Source organism: Tamandua tetradactyla, chromosome 19, assembly GCF_023851605.1.
Source record: "Tamandua tetradactyla isolate mTamTet1 chromosome 19, mTamTet1.pri, whole genome shotgun sequence".
In the NCBI taxonomy this organism is placed as follows: Eukaryota; Metazoa; Chordata; class Mammalia; order Pilosa; family Myrmecophagidae; genus Tamandua; species Tamandua tetradactyla.
Genome location: NC_135345.1, coordinates 66,685,046 through 66,706,411, shown reverse-complemented (window position 1 = coordinate 66,706,411; position 21,366 = coordinate 66,685,046). Strand labels below are relative to the sequence as shown.

Here is a 21,366-nt window from a genome sequence, read left to right as displayed (position 1 = left end):
CATCAATGTGACAGCTATTTTTAGTGTCAACTCTGAGCCAGAGACTAGTTCTGTAAAGGTTTTGTAGATGAATGTTGATCAATGCCATTCAAGAAATTAATAGTAAAAGAGCCAAAAATATACTCAACAGGCCACAGTGCACTATAAGTGAAGGGAAATCACACTGTGAGAGGGATACAGAAAGCTATTGGATTCAGAAAGGGTCGGATTAATTAGTTGGGTGTATCAGGAAAAAAAAAAAAGCATGAGGAGGGCAAAAATTAAACTAGACTTTGACCATTGGAAAGTTTTAGAAAGAACAGTGTAGGTAAAGGAAACAGAGGTTTGAAAGTATGAGGAAATACCTTGGGAATTTGAGGATAAAGTTAATACACTTAAAAGCAGCAATTGAAGATGATACAGGACAGGTGGCTGAGGTGTTTAGGAATCCTTATCTCATAACTTTATTGAAGATTTTGTGCAAATAACACAACAGAATAAAAGAACTGTGTTGACAGTAATTTGTCCTTAACTTTGTCTAGCATAGTTTGGGAAAGGAGTGATAGAACGCAAAGGTATCATCAAGAGGCACCTGTAGTAATCCAGATGAAAAATATCAAGGCCTTAATTGAGGAAGTGGTAGACCCAAGGAAAAGGAATAGATGACTGAAAGACATTTTAGTTATATAATGCTTAGGATTTGGCAACTAATTTATTGTAGAGGATATAAGAATAAGGTTTTAATTTTGAGGGACCTAAGGCTGCAGTGGTGTTATTAACAGGACAAGAAAAAGACAGATCATGGTTGAAAGAAGTAAAGGGAAATGTATTGGTTTGAGTTTGAAATGTCTTTGCAGTAAGAAGAAGAGTAAGAAAGTAAACAAAAGAGATAAAGATGCCGTTTAAATAGACGGAAATGGATGGGATTGCCAGAGGAAAAAAAAAGATGATCATAGAGAGTAATGTCCTACATAAATATAGAGAAGAGTCAGCAATGAAGGTTTTAGGGTTTTAATTCCATCAGGAATGATTAAAAACTAAGATAAGGTTGTTGGATTTAGAGATTAAGATATCATTAGTGAACCTTGTAAGAAGAGACTGTTAACGGGCAGTGCAATGGTGGCTCAGCGGCAAGAATTCCTGCCCAGCCGGGCACACGGGTTCGATTCCCAGAGCCTGCCCATTAAAAAAAAAAAAAAAAAAAAAAAAAAAAAGATTATTGGGATTTACAGATTAGTACATTGTTAAAGGAAACGGTAGACTAAGGTTCAGAGAGTGGGCCAAAAACAGGCTCCAGGAAGACTGGGTTGTGGTGAATTGAGTGGAAAGAGTGTGGGAAGCAACTAAAGTCTCCCAAATATACAAACAGAAAACGTGTTTGGGGGAAAATATATGCACAGTAAGGCCAAGAAGGGGTGGCTAGGGGCATTATATTCAACCTGAAAATTGTCCATGACTTCTGAGATGACAAAAAAAAAGTAAAAGACTGAAAAAATGTCTGGTTTATGGTATATGGTGAAAAGCAGATAGAAGGGGTTTGGATGGCTTCAGACTTCCCTAAAGTATTTACTGAGAGAGGGTTACTCTCTGGTGGAATAGGATTCATCTAAAAAGAGTTTTGATGTTGTTTCATACTACTTGTGTGAAAATCAGTTTAGGATGGCAACAGTTTCGGTTGTATTTGGGGTTTGTAAGCTTGACGCCATTCGCCACCTTGAGGCACGGCTAATTGTAGCTTCCTCTGTTTCAGGCGGTGCGGTTACAGCAAAGCGAAACAAGATCCGGAAGAGGAAAAGATGCATTTTCATAATGGGCACAGTAAGCAATGTAAAAAATAAAAACAAAACAAAATAGAGGAGATTTAATTGTTATTTTGACTTCTTTTGAGGCTAGAGTTTGCAATAACTGACAAAAATTACAGTACTTAGAGAAAAAAAGTGTTCCGTTATATTCCATCAAAATCTCTGAGCTTGGGCATTGTGAGTTTTTTTTTTTTTTTCCTACTCTTTAAAGCAGTCTTTCATTATAATCATTAACTTAAACATTTTTGCTTAATATAAAAATCTGCTATGGTTCCCAGTTCAAGTCTAATTACTATTAAAATAGTGGGTAGGTGTCTATCATTAAATAAAAACGTGAATTTAAATGAATAAAAATCTCAGGTTTTCTTTTTCTTCTAGCATCATAATAAATTTACTTGAACAGATCCTGTAGCAGCAACCTTGTTTCAAATGACTTGAAAGAGATAGCACTTTTAAGAAATATGGTAAATCAAGTTTTAATAACTGAGAAAATTAAGCTAAATGAGATCTTGTTTAAATATGCTTATTTTTTGATAAATTATGCTATTAAGAATTTCAGTGGGAGTTGATTTGCCAACTAAATGACATATTTTTGTTTTGTTTCATTTGGTTTTGCCCCTCTACTGTGACCATAAAAAATCAAAGTCATGAAAACCATCATTCATACTTAAGGCCCATATAAACAGTACTACTTTATTTAATAATCGCTAACTTCAAAAATAAATGAATAAAAAACACTGCAAAGGTGATACATGTAGCATTTAAAGGTGAGAAAACAGGTTCAGGCAGCATAAGAATCTTATAAATAGTGACAGAAGTAGAATGAGAAGTAGTTCTTTTCTTTTGGCTTCAACTTCAGCATTCTTGCACTATGCCACCACAAAAGTTATTTAATTTCCAATATTTTTGCAATACAAAATTGATAATTTGAGATATTTCTTAGTGAAACATATAATAAACTAATACGTAAACCATTGTCAAATTTAGTAGAAAAATTGTCTGAGTTTGCCTCACAGACTGATTCTCTGGACATTTTCCTTGAAAGATGTAGACAGGTCAATCACAACCTTATTTGGTAACCTTGACATTTTTCGTGCCTGCCAACCACTCGGATTTCCAAAACTATGAGATATGTTTGTACAAATAACTCTCCTAACTCAGGACAGGGTCTATCTTTGCAGCTCAGCCCCTCTGGGAATTAGGGGTTAAGCCATAATGACATGTTAATAAAGTTTTAGTTTCTTTTACCCATCAAAACTATTTTTATTTGAGTGCCTATTTATTTTCACAGTTAAACTACCAGGAGTAAGAACGTACATTGATCCACATACCTATGAGGACCCCAATCAAGCTGTCCATGAATTTGCCAAGGAGATAGAAGCTTCATGCATCACCATTGAAAGAGTTATTGGAGCAGGTAGGATAGTGCTTTTAACTCTGAATTTGAACTTGTGTTTGTATTACAGAATGCAATGTATCAGTGTCCTGATACAGCAGAGAATGTGCTTAATCTCATAATTGACTTGCTTTCAAACATATATATAATTTATCATATTTTAAAGCTAACTTCATAAATATGTATATGCATATATATATATATAGAAAGAGAAAGAAAAAGAGAGAGAGAGAACTGTAATGCCCAAAAGTATTTACATCATGCCAGCACACAATCATCTTATTTGTGGATCATCTCTTTAGAATTGCTTCCCCTTTTCTCTTCTCATTAATACCACTACCAGAATACCAAAAAAAAGTAAGGAAAGGAAGACAGATGTACATTTTAGTCAGTGGTTTAAATTTCTTTCTTCTATTTCCATTAATGTTTTTGTGGGTGAAATTGATGCACCATTTCCTTCTATTAATATTGATAATGAAGTTTGAACACTCCGTTTTTACTCTAAAAATGTAAACACTACGTAGATATCACACTGAGATATTTGAAAGATTGTGCACATTGTTGTAACCAAAAACAACTAAGCTCTTTAAAAACAAGTTATCATTTGTGTCTGAAACTTAATACTCAAGAAATGCATGAGAATATTAGCATAAGAATGCCATTTAAATGAATTTGTATGATTTTTTGAATATTTATCACAAGGTGAATTTGGTGAAGTCTGTAGCGGACGTTTGAAACTGCCAGGAAAAAGAGAATTGCCTGTGGCTATCAAAACCCTTAAAGTAGGCTATACTGAAAAGCAACGCAGAGATTTCTTGGGTGAAGCAAGCATCATGGGGCAGTTTGATCATCCTAACATCATCCATTTAGAAGGTGTTGTAACAAAAAGTAAGTACAACAGCCAATTTTATATGTGTGTGACATGAATATCTGGATTTGTTACATTAGGTTATCACTAATTTCAGATTCCAAAGAAAATTTACCATATTTATGTTAATTTTCCTAATATTAATAATTTCCCTGTATTTTATTGATTTTTATCAAAACTGATCTTCATTGAAGCTGAATTTCTGTTTAATTTTTCATAACATCTATATATATATATATATATTAATCAATATATATTAATTGTGTTAGAGAAAATGTAACCAGATAAAAGAAGCAAGGTATCAGTTTTATTTTTCTCCTGGCTCTTTTTTTATACAAGTAAAGTTTTAATTAAAAAGTTTTGATTGAGGCAGTGAAGTTTAAGATGTAATAGTATCGCTACAGTCATAGGAGTCCTTCCACCTTTTAAGCCGCTCTCTGCAGTTGGACCTATTTCTTTTATTCGTTTTCTTCCCGGAGGCATTTTCATAATTACAGGGAAAGCAATAGCCCCTACGACTGGAAAAATTTCTTGACTTTCATTCATTGATAAAGCAGATATTGTTTTTATTCAGTCTTATTTATTATTCCTATCTCTTTTAAGCTTGTGTTCATGGCTTGAAAATGTATTTTATAATGAGCCTTCCAATGTATGAATTTCAAATCATATTTCAGGCCCCCAATGAGTATATATATGGCACATAACCTTTATTTTCTTTTTGCTCTGTTCTTTCTTTGCCATTTTATGCATTTTTATTCATTTGTTCAGCATACCATACATATCACTTATTAAATCATTGAAAGCCCTAGCAGAGCTCATTCCTTGACCTTGTTTCAAGCATTATTTCAACTTCCAGTTTCTATTAATCATGTTGTAAATTATATATGGCAAATATGCCCATAAGTGATAATTATTCAATAAATCCTCTTAACGTATGAGCATTTTTTATTGCATCTTCATTTACACGATTTAGCTTTTAAGCATGAAAAACAAAACGAAAAACAAGGACTAAAATATTTCTACAATAAAGAACACTTTGAACTAAAGATAATACTTACATCATATATAGCAAGTTAATTCCAGAATATCATTCATTCACAAGACATTTCCAATGAGAATGCAGAAAATCCTCAAAAGTCCTAGAAAAAGACCATAGCAAAAAGTATGCTATTGATGATTGACTGTACTTTTGACTTCGTATTTATTTCTGAGAAATTTCTTTTTCTCCATGTCTTAAAGGAACACCTATCTCCAGAAAGAATGCTCATATGAAGAAGTAGCAAAAGAATAAAAACCTATAGATCTGAGGGTTCCTTCAAAATGTAGATGTGTTTCTTCCACTGGTTGAATACCCACCCATATATTATTCTCCCATTCAGAAGGCATTGCTGGAGCAAGAAGGGTATTTGGAGGTAGTATCTGAGCAAATAAGTTGGTAAAGAAACGTGAGAGGCTTGAACAAGGGAAAGAAAGGTGGGGGATGAGGAAGAAATTTGTTTTTTGGAAAAGAATAAAATAAATAACAATATTCTTGCAAAAATAATAGCCCTGTGATGAATGGGGAGAAATATTTGAAGTAAGAAAATGATGGGTAGAAGATCATCACGGTGCAATAAAATAAAGAAAGAATTTGGTTGTGATATATTCTATCTCAGGGAAAGGACCTGGAAAGGACATGAGTGACAGCATGTAGGACTACGTACTATTGGAGTGACAGTCATAGTAGCAGTAGTTGGGTGAAATTGATTTCTAAGGAGGAAGGTTATTTAATATAAAATATAGTCTTCAATGATACTAATAGTAATGATAGTAAACAAATATTTGATAAATTTCATATCTTCATCCCTTTCTTCACATGGCTGCTATATTTATCTACCTCAAAATAAATTCTGACCATGACTTCCTATTCCCTATATGGATGTTAAATTCCATAAGCAGTTAATTTGCCCTCTGAAATGAGCTAACACATACTGTTATAACAATGCCAGATCTTGACAATTATCGTGAAAGATGGCATCACGTACTGGTCAAGAATATGGACTAAGTTTTAACCACTTGAATTTGAATTGTGGTTCGGCCATAAACTACTAGATGGTGTTACACAAGTTATTAAACATTCAGAACTTTAGTTTCCTCATCAATGACATGGAGTGGGAAAAGTGCCCCCCTCACGTCATTTTTGTAAAGATGATGTGGATTAATACAGGTAATGCTTAGAATGGGCATGACACGGAGTAGGTACATAATAACTATGTAGTTAATACCCTTCCATTTCTCTCTCCCCCTGTACCCTGAACTTTTTCAGACCCATTTTACTCAGTTCATTTTAATGTTCCTGATGTTTTGATCCACCTACATTCTCTGAAACTTATACTTTCATTTTCACTAGCTTTTCATTTCCCTCAAAATTGTATGCATATCCATTATCCCCATGAAAAAAATTCCTCCTCTCCCTACCTTGAGGTAATCTCTCCCTCCTGTGAACACTGTGCTTAGGATTTTTGCAACATTCTTTAATGTTCCTTATATTTATTTTTCTCTCTTTTTCATATATGTTTCAGCAGTCTAGCGAAAAATGAATGCTTCTTATAGGTATGGATCAGATCTGCAATATTTATTTAATCCTTAACAGCTAAACCCAATATGAGATAAGCCTATTAAACATTTTCAGTCTCAGAATCAAACATTAAAGAGAAAATAATACCTACCTTATAAGATTGCTATACAAATTAAATTGTGTATGTGTGTAAACAAAATTTCATGCCATTATGGGAGTGAATACATATTTAGTTTTAATTTAAATAAATTAAATGAATGCATCAAATAGTAGTGGACAACTATCAAACATCATTTTAACTAAATGTTCACCTACTTCTACAGACCCCTGATTTATCACAAAACTTGTTTTATAAGAATGAATCCTGACTGAGACGAATTAAGACAAACTAACCTCCTCGTATTTTGTATAGGCACTTGAAACCCCTATCTTTAGAAGAAATGTTAATATCAATTAATAAATCATATCAAATTCTTAAATTAGAACCTAATGTCAAAAATGGGGCTCTGGTTATATATATACAGCTTTTAAATTTCCAAAATCTTAATCAAATGTTTTATTTGCTAATGCTACCACCATGTGACTACACATATATGGAAATCAGCATGTGACTACTTAAAATATTTCTCTTTACTTTTTGTTCTGTATGAATTGAAACATAGCTCTCAATGTTCAATTTAGGAAGTCTTCAGCTTGTTTTTAATTTATCATGTTGCAACTCAGTTTATTTGTGTCCTTAATTTCATGCTCTCTGATCTGATGCTAATTTATTCAGCAATTATTCTCAACCTGCAGCATGGAGATAATGAGACATAAGTGCAACTACATCTCATGATTTTTCTGATTGAAACTGAGTTAGGGAGTCTGAAGCAGCACTGCTATAGGTGGTGCCATGACGAACCTTCATTTTTTTCTGTATCATGGCTTTAAATGATAGAAACATGATAACTCACTCAAATTCCTTCTGTGATTTGTTGTAAAACAGGGCTCATCATCATTAGAGATATATTCTAGAATGGTTTCATGACAAATGATAAATAAACCCACAGGTCCTGGCTTAATTGAATCATTTGCACCACAAGACACTTAAGTGTAATATACACAGTGCCAGCTGTTACTATTTAAAGAGATTTAGGGATAGCATAAAATAGAGAAAAAATGTAAGGTTCCCATTGCATTCCTTAGTTCTTTAAAGCATTTTTTCCATCCATGGAAATTATTATAAAAAATCAAGTTATATTTTTAAGTAGTCTTAGAATTATTCATTCTTCTATTTCTTAACCTAGAGTCATACATAAATATACTTAGTTCACCCATAAACATGACTAATATAAACAAAATCAAAGGGGTAAAAATACTAGAGGGATATTAGAGAATTATTTCTCTCTTTCTTTTTCCTTTCTATGCTCAAGGAAATGACACACTCAATGACCACTGATTATTTAAATTGTCACATATTTCTGACTTATTATATAAATTTTATAATTGCCTTTCAAATATATTATTCCATTTTAACTTCTGAGATCATTTCCTTTTTATAGACCCTTAGTATATATTTACCAGGTCTGTTCTAATACTCTTCAAACAAGTCCTCCTAGTTTGGGTATTTTCCACATTAATCTATTCCTGAATGATTTTATTCAATTGCTACATTCCTATGATGCTTCATCACCAAACAAACATATCAACAAAATACATGTTCCTTGATACTGACCCTGACATAGTTTGGCCACATCTCCAATGCCTAATATTTTCTTTCCAGAAAACTTTTACCTATTTCTTGTTCTACCCTTTGAGATAGTTTACCCAGCCCTAAAATGTCTTCTCCACTTTCCTCAGCTCCACCTAACATCCAAGTTTGAATCGAATGTGACCTTCTCCACAAGCTCTTCTGTGTCATTTATCATTTTTCCTTCTACCCTCAGTGTCTACCTGCCATAAAGTAGATACTTGGTAATGTTGAATGGCTGAGTAAAAGAAACTTCCCAGATCTACATTAGTATGTAAGCTTCAAAGGGCAGAGATTTTTTTTTTTTTGCTTACCTGTGCTTTTCAAGTTGATAGATTGGTACCTTCAAGCATAGCACTTAAAATATTTATTGAATGAATGAATCCTCAGTCAGAGACAATTTCAGGGTTTTATAAACTCCAGGAGAATTGTTCTGCCTTTTGTAATAATATATATCATATTATAGTTAATTCGTATGTATTTTACCACACATGCTGCACAATGGCATATGTTCATATCACCCCGAAGTATGTATCTATCAGAGGCTTTAGACATTAGTCAAAAAAATGAGATTAAATAACTGAGAAAATAAAATACATTTATATAAAGATTAATAACTAGTCATAGTTTATAATAATTTTAAAAACTTTTTCTATAATAGCAAAAGTTTTTAGGAAAAAAATAAGGAAAAATAAATATTCCTGGGAAGGAAATGGCCAGAGAATCTTTTCACAAGAAAACAGCTATTGCTACTTCTAATGATTAACATTATTTTGAGCCTTTACTATGCTTAGTGCTTTTTATATATTATCCCCTTTACTCTTCACAATAATCCCTGTGCTTCAGGCCTTAGTAAATGTTATCAATTTACAGATGGGAAAATTACTATTAAAGAGTTTAAGTACCCATCAATGTCATAAAATTAGCATGAGACGGTCAAATTTTAAAACAGCTCTGTCTGTCTCCAGAACCCAAAGTCTTAAACAGTGTACATTAGCAAACTTAAAAAAAAAAAAAAAATCACCACTGTGTATACATTGACAAGAATCATTTATTTATTCAAAAAGTACTCACTGAGTACTTAATTACATGCCTATCACGGATAATAAATCAGACTAAGCCACTGCCATTATGGAGCTTACCTTCTGGGGTAAGAGGAGGGGGACAGAAACTAACTAACTTAATACATATACAATATGTTAAATAAAGAGAATAAAGACAGAGGAAGGAATTAGATACTGCTTCTGTTAAGGGTTTGTAGTTTACTTAGAGCAAGGCCTCTCTGATAAGGTTCCATTTTACTCAAGTGAACGTGTCTGTAGGGAGAAATTCACAAGAAGAGGGACTATAAAGGTTCTTATGCAAGTGCATGGCATTTTCAAGAAACAGCAAGAAGACCCGTTTTTCTGCACTGGAGTGACTGAAAGGAAGCCTGGCAAGAGCATAGCTCAGGAAAGCTTATGTAAGAAAAAAAAATTGGTCTTCCTACAGGTAATCTCTTACTCTGAGCTTTGGAAACTAAGGAGTGACAAGATTTGAATTACACATGATCAGGATCACTCAGGCTGCTATGTCAAGAAGACCTGTGGCCATTATTTAAGCTGGGAAGCAGTAAGGGGGCTACTGAAATAATTCACAGATGATTGTGGATTGGACCAGGGTAGTAAGTTAACAGCATGGAGAATATTTCTTGAATTCTGGAGTGATTGGGTGCAGTCAGTCTTCTGATGGATAGGTTGTAGACTGTGGGAAAAGCAGAGGAATCAAAGATAATTCTATATTGTGTGTCCATAGAACTTGGAAAAAAGGAGTTGCCATTTATGGGGAAGAGATTGAGAGGAACAGTGCTGTGGTTGGTAATAATCACTTCAATCATGGACATGTTACAGTCAAGATACCTAGTAGCATCCAGTTACAGTTGTGTACAAAGTTAGATTTACTTTTAGTGCTAGGAAATATAAATGAAACAGTTTCAAGTATAAGTATGCTTCTGTTTCACAAAAGGCAATCAGGCTCTATTAACCATGATAAAACATGATGAAAATAAATAACTGTAAAACTGAAGGAGAAACAGAGGTCAGTTCATTAATTTGGTAATTGTTTTTCTTTGTCAGGGCATATGAAGGGGTTAATAAATGGATATGATGTAATTATTAGAGATTTTCGAGTTGTTCTTCCTGATAGAACCTAAATCCTAATCATCTAAAAAATTATAGATTGATAGAGAAAAGAAACTTATACATTGACCCTTAGCAGATGATTTTTTAATGTGATTCTCATATTTCAAATAATATGCAAGTCTCAGACTAGGTCATCATTCAGGAATTGTCTGGTTTATGTTCTCAAAAATGTTGCATTTGAAAATAAATGTATTCATATAATATATTTTTACATTTAGAGAAGAACAATTGGAAGAGTAAATAATATTAAATATTTTGATAGGAACAGGGATAAAAATGATATCTATGTAAGAGAACCCAAACTCTTGGAAATTATTTGGTCTAAAATAATAAATACTAAAAGTTAGCATATTAATTAGTATCAAGTATGAGGAGTTTTATTTTAAACAACAGTAATTCATTTGATCTCCCCAGCATTCTTTTCATTATTAACAAAACAAAGTGGTTATATTTCATGGCTCTTAGATTCCCTATGTCCTCTAAAAAGTCTGCAATTTCTGACTCGGTAGCTAATTATGAATCATGTTCGCTGATATCAAAACAACTCTATTTTTAATTTGGGAAATAAATATCAAAAGGTTAAGTTTATTTCAATGTGAACAATCTGAAACAAAAGAGGACACTATGAAAAGTTTGCAATTTCTCCCTGTAGGTGCATTTGGCATTTTCATGCACTTGTTTCAAGTGAGGTATTCAAGCTTTGGTTTTACCATCTTTGAGTTGTTCAGTATGACATTGCCAACCTTACAAAGTTTATATTCACAAAGAAAAATAAATATTTGTAATTTAAAGTAAGAATAAAATAAATATTTTGAAATTATAGGCATCAAACAGGAATTCCATAAAGATTAATAATAATAAATAGTGCCATATATAGAGAGTGGGTATTCAATAAATTGATAAATTCCAACTTTTATGTTTATCATTAAAAGAGGTCATTTTCACAAGTAAGGTGGGTTTTGTTTTTAATACATCTCAGACTCTGCCTAGGCTGGGTCCTCAGTAATTCATAGAAAGTAATATAAAAAAGTTTTCTATGATTAAAATCATGTTCTGACATGTTGTATGAGTTCTTCTTACATGGATTTTTTGATAATATACTTTAAAAATTATTGGCAAACCTACTGTTTGTCTACATCTCGTTGGATAATGGAATATGATTTATACTGTCTTATTGAATTAACAAGGGTTAGAGTAAGCCATGTTAATTATTGCTATGTCATTCTTGCAGGATAGCAAAGAACTGAGGAAAAACATAAGCCAAACTAAATATAATTAGCATTAGCATTAAAATGACTCAAGCATGAAAAATGATAGAATGAGTTCCGAAGTATCTTTTCTTGTCTACAGAAGATCACATTAGTTTGCAAATATGCATTTTAATTTCTTTTCCTCCATTTTCTGAAATATAATAGGTGTTTCATTCCCTAACATATTTCTCAAATAATGATTTTGTTTGTAACATTATAACCATCACCGCTATAAATATGGATCTGACTTTTAAAACTAAGTGATACTGGCTGTAAAATCTTACAACATGATTTCCAGATATCCATCTCACCTAAAAAGTAGTAAGTTTTTCTTTCAAAGTATTATCTAATGTTAATGTTTTCTGATCAGTGTATTTTCTATAGGGTATATATTTTTCTTCGAAATTGAGTGAATTTGGAGTTGAATTTAAGATACAAATTCACCCAAGTAAAAAATGTTTTTACATGAGAATTCTAACCAATTGCTGTTCACTGGACCTTGAGGAAGCAGTGGTAAATATCTGTATTGACTCATAACAGTAAGAAAATATCTAAAGAATGAAGAGATGGGGCAGAAAGAAGAAATTCTAGAAAAGATGGAGCAGTAAAACTAAAATTGTCATTAATAGATATGTAAGGAGAGCCCTGCAAACATAAAGGGTCTCGGGTAAAGTAGATGATAATATATGTTAGGTTTTGTGTTGATGGAGGAAATATGAACTGAAAGGTTTCAATGAAAGAAAGCTATGATCACTTTTCCTGGATCACTGTCGGAATTTAATTCTTTCATCGTTTGTGAACCACTGTGAATGATGGGAGGAGATGAGACAGATTCAGAGTAAAAGAGCCACATAAGATTTTGGCCTAGAATCCTTCCCATAGGCCAATTCCAGAAAAACTAGGTCTCTAAAAGATCAATCAAGACCGATGTTCAGTAAATCCATACACTTTTGACTATACTAGCCATAGAATAATTGAAATATATCTGTGTTGTTTGGTGTTTTGGTTTGGTAAAGCTGACGAAATGCATTATACCAGAAATGGACTGGCTTTTAACAATGGTGGTTTATTAGTTTACAAGTTTACAGTTCTAAAGCTGTGAAAATGGCCAAATTAAGGCATCAACAAATAATATAAAGGGCTCTTATGAAGGGCTCCAGTAAGAGGATTAAAACCCACCTTGAATGAGGTGAGTCACGTCTCAACTGCAAGAACCTAATCAGAGAGTCTGCCTATAATGGGCCTACACTCACAGGAATAGATTGAAAGAAGATCATCTTTTCTGGGGTACAGGGTGACTTCAAATTACCACATTTGGTAAAGGACCAATCCTGGAGTTATCCATGTGCCCCCTTTATATGTATGCGCCCAGCTGCTTTCCTGGGCACTGCAAGTTCCTGAGTCCAGAGCACAGAGGATTGTGTTTGACATGTGTCTGCTGTGCCTCCAGGAGCCTCCTGCTGCCCTCTGCCTGACCCAAGTGCTGGCAGGTAGCTTCCCATCCCAAAACAGTTACCAAATATTTTGGCTATCACCTCTGGGAAAAGTATACTCGTCCTGAGTATTTAAAAGAAAGGCTCCACAGACCAAAACAAAGGCTGAAATGGTCTCTGAGATGTGAAAATGATACCAAAAAGGGCTATATAAAACAATTTTTTTTTCTTATTTGTTCAGTCTGCTTGAGGTCCATAGAAATGCATGTGGCAAAAACATTAAAATAAAGTTTATTTGAAAGTATTTCTCTCCTCATAAACACTGATTCCAGTTATACTGAGGAGAAAATACATTTATAGTGATTTTATTGTTTACTTTTGTGCTGTTGGAGCCATTTACAAATATAATCCAAATCACATGATTGACCTTTTTATTTTTTTTTTTTAACTAAGGTGTTACATTTCCATCCAGTTTTAAAATCAGTATTCTTTACCTCATCTCCTGTCACTTCCTGATTTATAAAACTAAATAAATAAATAATAAGGCTCCAGGCATATTTAAACTTGATGGGCTCTTTCATGACAAGATGCCTTGGCCCATGCTACCCCCTCTGCTGGAAAATCTGTCACCTCTTATTAGACCAGTGACCCCTTCACTCTGCAAGATTTAGATCATATGACATCGCTGGTGCATATCCTCTGCATATGTGATGTCTCACTGAACGTAGGCACATGCAAATGTGAGCCACATGAACTATTACACAAAAACATTTTTATAAATTTCATTAACGTTAAAGAGGCTGAGAGAAATGTGTGTGCCTTTGTAATGTACTTGTCACATTCCATTCAAAGAATATTACCTCAAGTATATTAAAAGGAGATAATTATCTAAATGAGAAACTAGACTGCCCTACCTTATTATCCTAAAACAGTGAGGTTTAAGTGGTCTCGAGAAAAAAAAGTGCTTTTTCTTCCTAGTTATTTCTTTATTGTATAAATAATCAAACCTCCCACATCTATATTTGTATTCTTGGAATCATGGTATGTAATAAATATGCAAGCTCTAATTCTATGACCTGAATTAATCACTTCTCAAGTAAAATACAAATGCCCTTCTGGAGAATCCTATTAAGTTAATTATAATGCATTTGATGATTGTGTAGTCCTTGTTTCTCTTCATAATGTAAAAAGTTAATTAATAGCAGCATAAGATAGTAATTTTGCTGTCATAAGGTCCCCTTGCTCTTACTTCAACATAGTTTAAATTAACACTTAAATTTTATGTAGTATATTTTTATTAAAGAGTAAAGGAGCATGTTTTAATACACTGAGGTTGATGCGAAGTTATAAAACCAACGATATTTTCTGGTATAGCAAGGATTTCTTGCTTTCAAGACCTGTTTTGTGCAGTGCATAATTTAATACAGGATGAGATATGATCTGTTCTCTTAGCTTACATCTAGCAAGGAAATTAACCCACAGGTATGAAGTTGATAGTATTTATGAAATCGTAATGGCTAATTCTTACATAGCAAGTTCTAAATTGGATAAACGTGGAGCCTGATGGATACTTACAATCATGCTGTAACTTCGATATAATTATTATTCTCATTATTACCTCTGTTAAAATAGAATTCATCCTTTAACTAATTATTTGTATACATTGATTCTGATGTTGGCAGTTGTATAATTTTCACACATGAAAGTCAGTCTTTGGGCAGACAATGGTGACTCAGTGGCAGATTCTCCCCTGCCATACCAGAGACCTGGGTTCGATTTCTGGTGCCTGCCCATATCAAAAAAAAAAAAAAAAAAAAAAAAAAAAAATCGATCTTTGTTGTTATTTTGTGATACTTTTTTGTTGACTCATCCGTCTTCTAAGAAAGATACCATGTCAGGAATTTGCTTGCTACTCAAAGGGGACTACTTTTTAATTAATACAAATAATTTGGATGCTGATTAAAGACTCTCAGATGCCTAGGTAAGGGTGCAAAATCAAAGAGCAGCAATTTACATCACTGTTTTCTTTCCAGGTAAACCAGTAATGATAGTGACAGAGTATATGGAGAATGGCTCTTTAGATACATTTTTAAAGGTAAGATTTGCATTTACTTTAATTACTCAGGGTGTTATTTATAAATTAAGCACGATGGTGAAGTTGAAAGTGAGCCACGTGAGAGATTTAGATATGATAGCTATAACTGGTATCAGAATAATCCTCCTGCAAAAATTAACTTGGGTTTGGAAAATGTCCTTTTCAGCAAATTTATGCAAAGCCAAATTATATGCCCCTTCCGTTTTATTTGTATGTTGATTCTAGGAAGAAAGAGAGGGAGGGAGGGAGGAAGGAAGGGAGAGAAGTATATAATATCAGGCAGCAAGAGGAAAATTGTCTTAATGCTCCGTCAATTCATCTACGTTAATGAAGGGTCCGTGGGGCCCTTAGGCACTCATATCCTCTCTGAGGGCCAACCACTACTTACACCAGTGGAGCAGCCACAAGGCAATAGCCTATATTGTCAGAAAGTCTAGTTTTTTCCAACTGTTTTTCTTGCGTATGTGCACGTCTCCAGATTTTCAATGTTGTTAAATCACTGTATTTGTAAATACTTGCACTAGACAACATAAAATATGTGTGGAACTTATCAAAACTATAGACTGGCAGTTTGTAACCTTCAATATCGTGATACTGATATTGATTAAGAGAGGTGATGGGACAGTGGCATTGATGATGATTATATAATGGTCCTGTGCAATGAATTATGAATTGAAGGTGGTCTACTGATAAGGTGAACTTTCCTCCTAATCCAGCCTCTACCATATTCTGTTGCCAAATTTCATTTCCGTATCTCCAAGTTCTCCAGTCTTTTAAGGTCACACCCTTCTTTATTTCAATATAAGCATCATCTGAGTCTTATTCTGTGTGACTACAGAAAATTCAAAGCCCTTGCCAAAGAAGGAAATCCCAAGAAATGCTAGCATACTCCATTGCTCAGTCATCTTCCTTCCTTCTGCTGCTGAAGAAAGTTCATTTCCTGTGGCCATTTCATCTTTACTTCAATATGCCTATACAGCTAACATTTTAAAATCACCTCAAAGATGTGCAGTATTAACCCAGGGAAGGCAGTAGGTTGGAGTGGTGAGCACACTACACTGATGCCTCAGAATAAAGGAGTTACAACACAACAAAGAGCCGCGTAAATGAGCTATTTGGCAGGGACTTTCAAAGTCTTCTGCTTTGAACAAGGAGAGGATTTATAAACATTTTGCTAGCTGTTTCCATTTTCCTTCAGAGAAAACTTGCATACGGATTGTGATGGGGCGATGGCATTAATTTGGAGATTGAAGAGAAATCCTTTCATATTTCTCCCCAGTGACTGGTATTACTAGACTAACATTTCCACATTGTTTTTACAGAAAAACGATGGGCAGTTCACTGTAATTCAGCTTGTTGGCATGCTGAGGGGTATTGCAGCTGGAATGAAATACCTTTCTGACATGGGCTACGTGCACAGAGACCTTGCTGCCAGAAACATCTTAATCAACAGTAACCTTGTGTGCAAAGTGTCTGACTTTGGACTTTCCAGAGTACTGGAGGATGATCCCGAGGCTGCCTATACCACGAGGGTGAGGCATAACAGAATGTGTTTCTAAAACACTAGAGGCATTACATTTTTAAAGATTTTTAAGGAACTAGCAAAATGGCATTTCGCCAATGAAGTTTGTGGGTGTGAGAAAGAAACTAAATCCAGATAATTATCCTAGTTAGCTGTCAGCAAATTCAGATATGAAATTCATATAAGGGATGTATTCACCATATGCATCTTGCTAATGCATATTTTCCTATAGATGCTGAAAATGGGAAGTTTTAGTTCAGAATTGAAGCAACACTAAAAATCATATCAAGTTTAAATATAAAAGGAGAAAGATAAAGAGGCTATCTTCTGCATCAAAAGCAATAAATGCATGTGTATGTTTACATATGTATTACATAAAGTATATATGTATCTCTATATATAAACATTCATAGCATTACTAGATTACTTAAACTTTTTGTACTGTAGTGTCCTCATCTGTAAAATAAATATAGAATCACCTAGACCCTACCTTTTAAAAATGCTCATTGTGGGGAAAGAGTTATTCCTACAAAGAATTTTGATTTACTGGAGGAAACTGTAATGACTAATTACTTTTCTTACAAAGCATGTAACTCATTAAGCACACATCTATGGAAGACTGGTCATCAATTCATACTTCCATTATTAGCATAAATCAACACCATTTTCCAGTAAAGTTATTTGCTTCCTGAATTGATGTGGTATATAATTGATAATTCTTCCTATGAAAAACTGACATTGCTACAACAGAGAAGTTTTTTGGGTCCTCTATAATGCTAACATACTCTTGAATATGTAAGTCCCTTACATATTCAAATTAAAAACTAATTTTTAATTAATTAATTTTTTAAATAATTTTTTAAAAGTGTATTTGTTTAATTCTAAATATTTGCAGTGTTACTAGGTTAAATATTCTTAAGATTTAAACTACTGGTAAAGACAGGAGTTTGTCTTTATATCCTTTTCACCATATAATTTGGTTAATTTTTGTTTTAATACAAGAGAGCACTCTTCCTGTCTCTCATTATCAAACTAAGTTAGATGTTTTAAATGTTTCCTTATTTAACTCAACTTTTAAAAATTATGTATACTGAGAGTCTGACAATGTGCTCTTTCATTTCATTTTTTAAGGCTGTATTTTACATTCATGACACATGGCTACTTAGGGATTTGTACTACACTGAAAGGAAAGAGTAACTTTTCTAAGTAAACAAAACCTTCTAATGGTCTGCCTAATAAATCAATAAATTAACTGATGGGATAATCCTCCTGTTCTAGACCCAATTATCATTTATTTGCATTGAATGGAGCCTCAGTTTAAAAATCTCCTGGGATTAAAGCTATACTTAATCAGCTTGGACTGAGCAAAATTGAAGTTATGGGAAAGACCATACTTAGCATGATTGGTTGGTGTCTTAGTTAAAAGCATGAAACAAACTTGTCAGTATTTGTGTTGCCATGCCATGCTGAGAGGTGAGGGGCAGGCAGTAGAGTTCCTGAGACCCTTAAAATTTGCTTCTCTAAAATGGGTGTGGTAGATTTTGATGAAAAGATTTATGCTGAGAGATGAGAAGATAAAGAAAGTTCAGATAATAATGATGACAAATATGAATGCAAATGGACCAACAGAAAAATCCGGGATAACATTTCAAAATCTAAACAGATTACATTCCTTTTAAGGGGACTATCAATGATAACACATTGTAGAATATTACAACTGTACGCATAGCCAAGTTTCATGATGTGATCTTCGTTGTAAATGTTTAATTAACAAACGTAATTTCAGGAATATCTTCTTAAAGCAGTGTTATCATATATATACAAAACAAGTAATCCAATTTCAACTACCAGAATTATTTCAGGCAGTACATAAAACTGGTATTTATTCATGTACTCTCAAAGTGTGGTTCATAAACAGCAATTTAAGTTCTATTTTTTTTTCTAATATGTATTTTCAATTATTCCCTGACTGCAATACAGGATTGACCATTTTTACAAAAAAAATAAATAAATAATGAAAACCTACATAATCTCTTTCTCCCTTGATACATGTTTGTTTATAGATGAGGCATTTGGTTATCTGAGTTTGTCTGTTTTTTCAAATTAAGAGAAAAAATTTCATTCTGAAAAGAGTAGGGTAAGTAACAAAATTTCTTTTGTGAATTAAGAGAAAATCTATCCAACCAATTACCATAAAAAAGAAACAAAACTTCATAATGTGGTAAATTTCCCCATTATCCTATTTCAATAATTTCAATTAGGTTGAATTCAATAAAACGTCTACCTTTTCAGTAAAATAGTTTAACCTGCAAAACACAAAAATATCCCAAAGGAAAAGCAGAGAGACAAGCAAGATTAGAAGAAACAGCACAATGTCAGGGAGTAATTATAACTTCAAAATTTTTAAATATATGATATTATGCTTATCTTATTAGCCTTAAATGTCTTAGGTTTGCATTCAGTAACATAGTCTTCCCACTAACAATTCCTGTATTGAAGAAAGAAAAAAAAGTGCCCAGAGAATTTGAGTCTTTTACTTTCCTTTGGAAGTCCTGAAAGTATGCCTTATTGATTTGTTTGACTGCCTGCTTTCCCCTACTTAGGGCTGCCATCCTGAGTATTGTAACTGAGATGTGGGTCCTGAATGCATTCCAGCAGTCAGACAGAATTTAAACTAGAAACCTTCTCGAGAGCCAATTAGTAGTCGGTCTCCATGTGCTTATGGGCTAAGATAGGTGAAAAGAGACTGCATGCTGTCAAACAGATACACTTAACAGTGCTACATCTCTTTCTATATCATTTCAGTGAGACCACAATATCCCCAGATACATTTGAAGTATGTGGGACCTTTTTGAAGATTCTTTTTCTTATTCTAGGGAGGCAAAATTCCGATCAGATGGACTGCCCCAGAAGCTATCGCTTTCCGAAAGTTTACATCTGCCAGTGACGTCTGGAGCTATGGGATAGTGATGTGGGAGGTTGTGTCTTATGGAGAGAGACCCTACTGGGAGATGACTAATCAAGATGTAAGTATGGCGCGACTCACCTTCAACTCGGAAATGAGATGCTTTGCTCTCCAAGTCAGGATACTTACAATGCATATCATTTCTGAAAATGACAGTTGCTTTAAAAAAAATAAAAGGAAAAAGTGCTTTCCTTATCTTCTGATCTGTTTTATTGTTGTTGAAATATCCTTTATGCAGAAGCTCAAAATGAGTTAGTACAAAGAAAATAAGTTACTGTTATATAAAAACTCAGTCCCTTGCCAGACGGTTCTAGCTGCACTGTAGCGATGTTTCATTCAATTTTTGTCAGTATCACTTTCAAAGATGAAGAAAGATCCATCAAAGAATGGATACTGACAGACAAATTTTTATGATTTGCATTTGATAAAAGCAGCTAATATTCTAAACCAAAAGGACAAATGATATCGATTTAATAGTGGAAGCTCTCAGAGGATAAAAAGGAACAATCTATGTTTTGTTTTGTTTAGGTTTTAAGTTTAAAACATGTAAATGGAGTGCACTGTGTGTTTAATTTAGGAAACAATAGAATATTTTTCCCACAATGGAAAATATAACTCATGCTTAGCATAAAAGAATCTTAGAATTAAAGGAACAGTAAAAGGATCTTCTGTTAAAATTCCAAATGTTTGTTGCAGTATAGCCCTTTGCATTATGGATCACATTGAAATTTTATATTTTTCCTGCATGTTGTAACTACAAAGATAAAAGGAACCAACATTTGTTGAGCCCTCACTATGTCCCTGTCTTAAGTGCTTAACCAATGAATATCTCATTAGTTCTTTAAAAAGCCAGCATATTGAATGGACTTAACTCAGTAGGGTACTGATTTCAAACAGATTTATTCTTTCTCCAACTATTTCTTTTAACCAGGCTCTGTAAAATCTCCCTGCGTGCTTTCAGGGAGTACTAGATAGATATTACAGCTCTCCAGCCACATTTCTTTGAAATAACAGTTCCATTCCATGAATTAAGACTCACTGTCTTTTATAAAAATTCAAGTCCAGTCTAAATCAAAGTCAATACTATATCCTTTCCAATGTGTTTTATACACTGCAGGGTCAGCCTGAATGCAGCTACCTATATTAGAAAGGAGGGACAGTCACATATTTTGTTCATCTTCCTCCCCCTCCAAATCCTGCTTCTGGGATTCTCAGAATCAGCATAGGTAGAAAGGTAGAGAAGACGGGGAAAAAATGTTTTAAAGTACTGGGCCGTTGTACTTTTTATGGAGTAGATATACTAACACTGGTTCTCTAGGGAAGCACAGGTCTGAACTCTTTCAAATCCTCTTGAGGAAGACCTCCTTCCTGCACAGCCTCTTGATAAGGAGGATATACTCCAGCTGACATCCCACAGTTCCTCTCACTCACTGTCCGTGCCTCATCTCACAGTGTCCTACTGTGCCATCCGTATTTTTGCCTACTTCAGAGAAGGGAAACAGGTCCTTGCTGAATGCTCCATCAGAACTCCCTCTTTTTGGACTATCTCACAGGCTGCTCTGACCAGCCTACCTTCAGCAACTTTCCCCA

General features: G+C 33.8%; 1 protein-coding gene across 11 annotated transcripts in view; it reads left to right on the top strand.

Annotated features, from left to right (window-relative positions):
• EPHA5 (EPH receptor A5) overlaps positions 1-21,366 on the top strand; it is a 363,905-nt gene that overhangs the window by 318,313 nt on the left and 24,226 nt on the right. For all 11 annotated transcript variants that reach the window (XM_077136996.1, XM_077136999.1, XM_077137003.1 and 8 more), the window contains 6 exons: positions 1,730-1,797; positions 3,073-3,198; positions 3,880-4,065; positions 15,228-15,289; positions 16,612-16,821; positions 19,688-19,837. In XM_077136996.1, the coding sequence (XP_076993111.1) occupies positions 1,730-1,797; positions 3,073-3,198; positions 3,880-4,065; positions 15,228-15,289; positions 16,612-16,821; positions 19,688-19,837 (802 nt within the window). The remainder of the gene's footprint in view (positions 1-1,729; positions 1,798-3,072; positions 3,199-3,879; positions 4,066-15,227; positions 15,290-16,611; positions 16,822-19,687; positions 19,838-21,366) is intronic.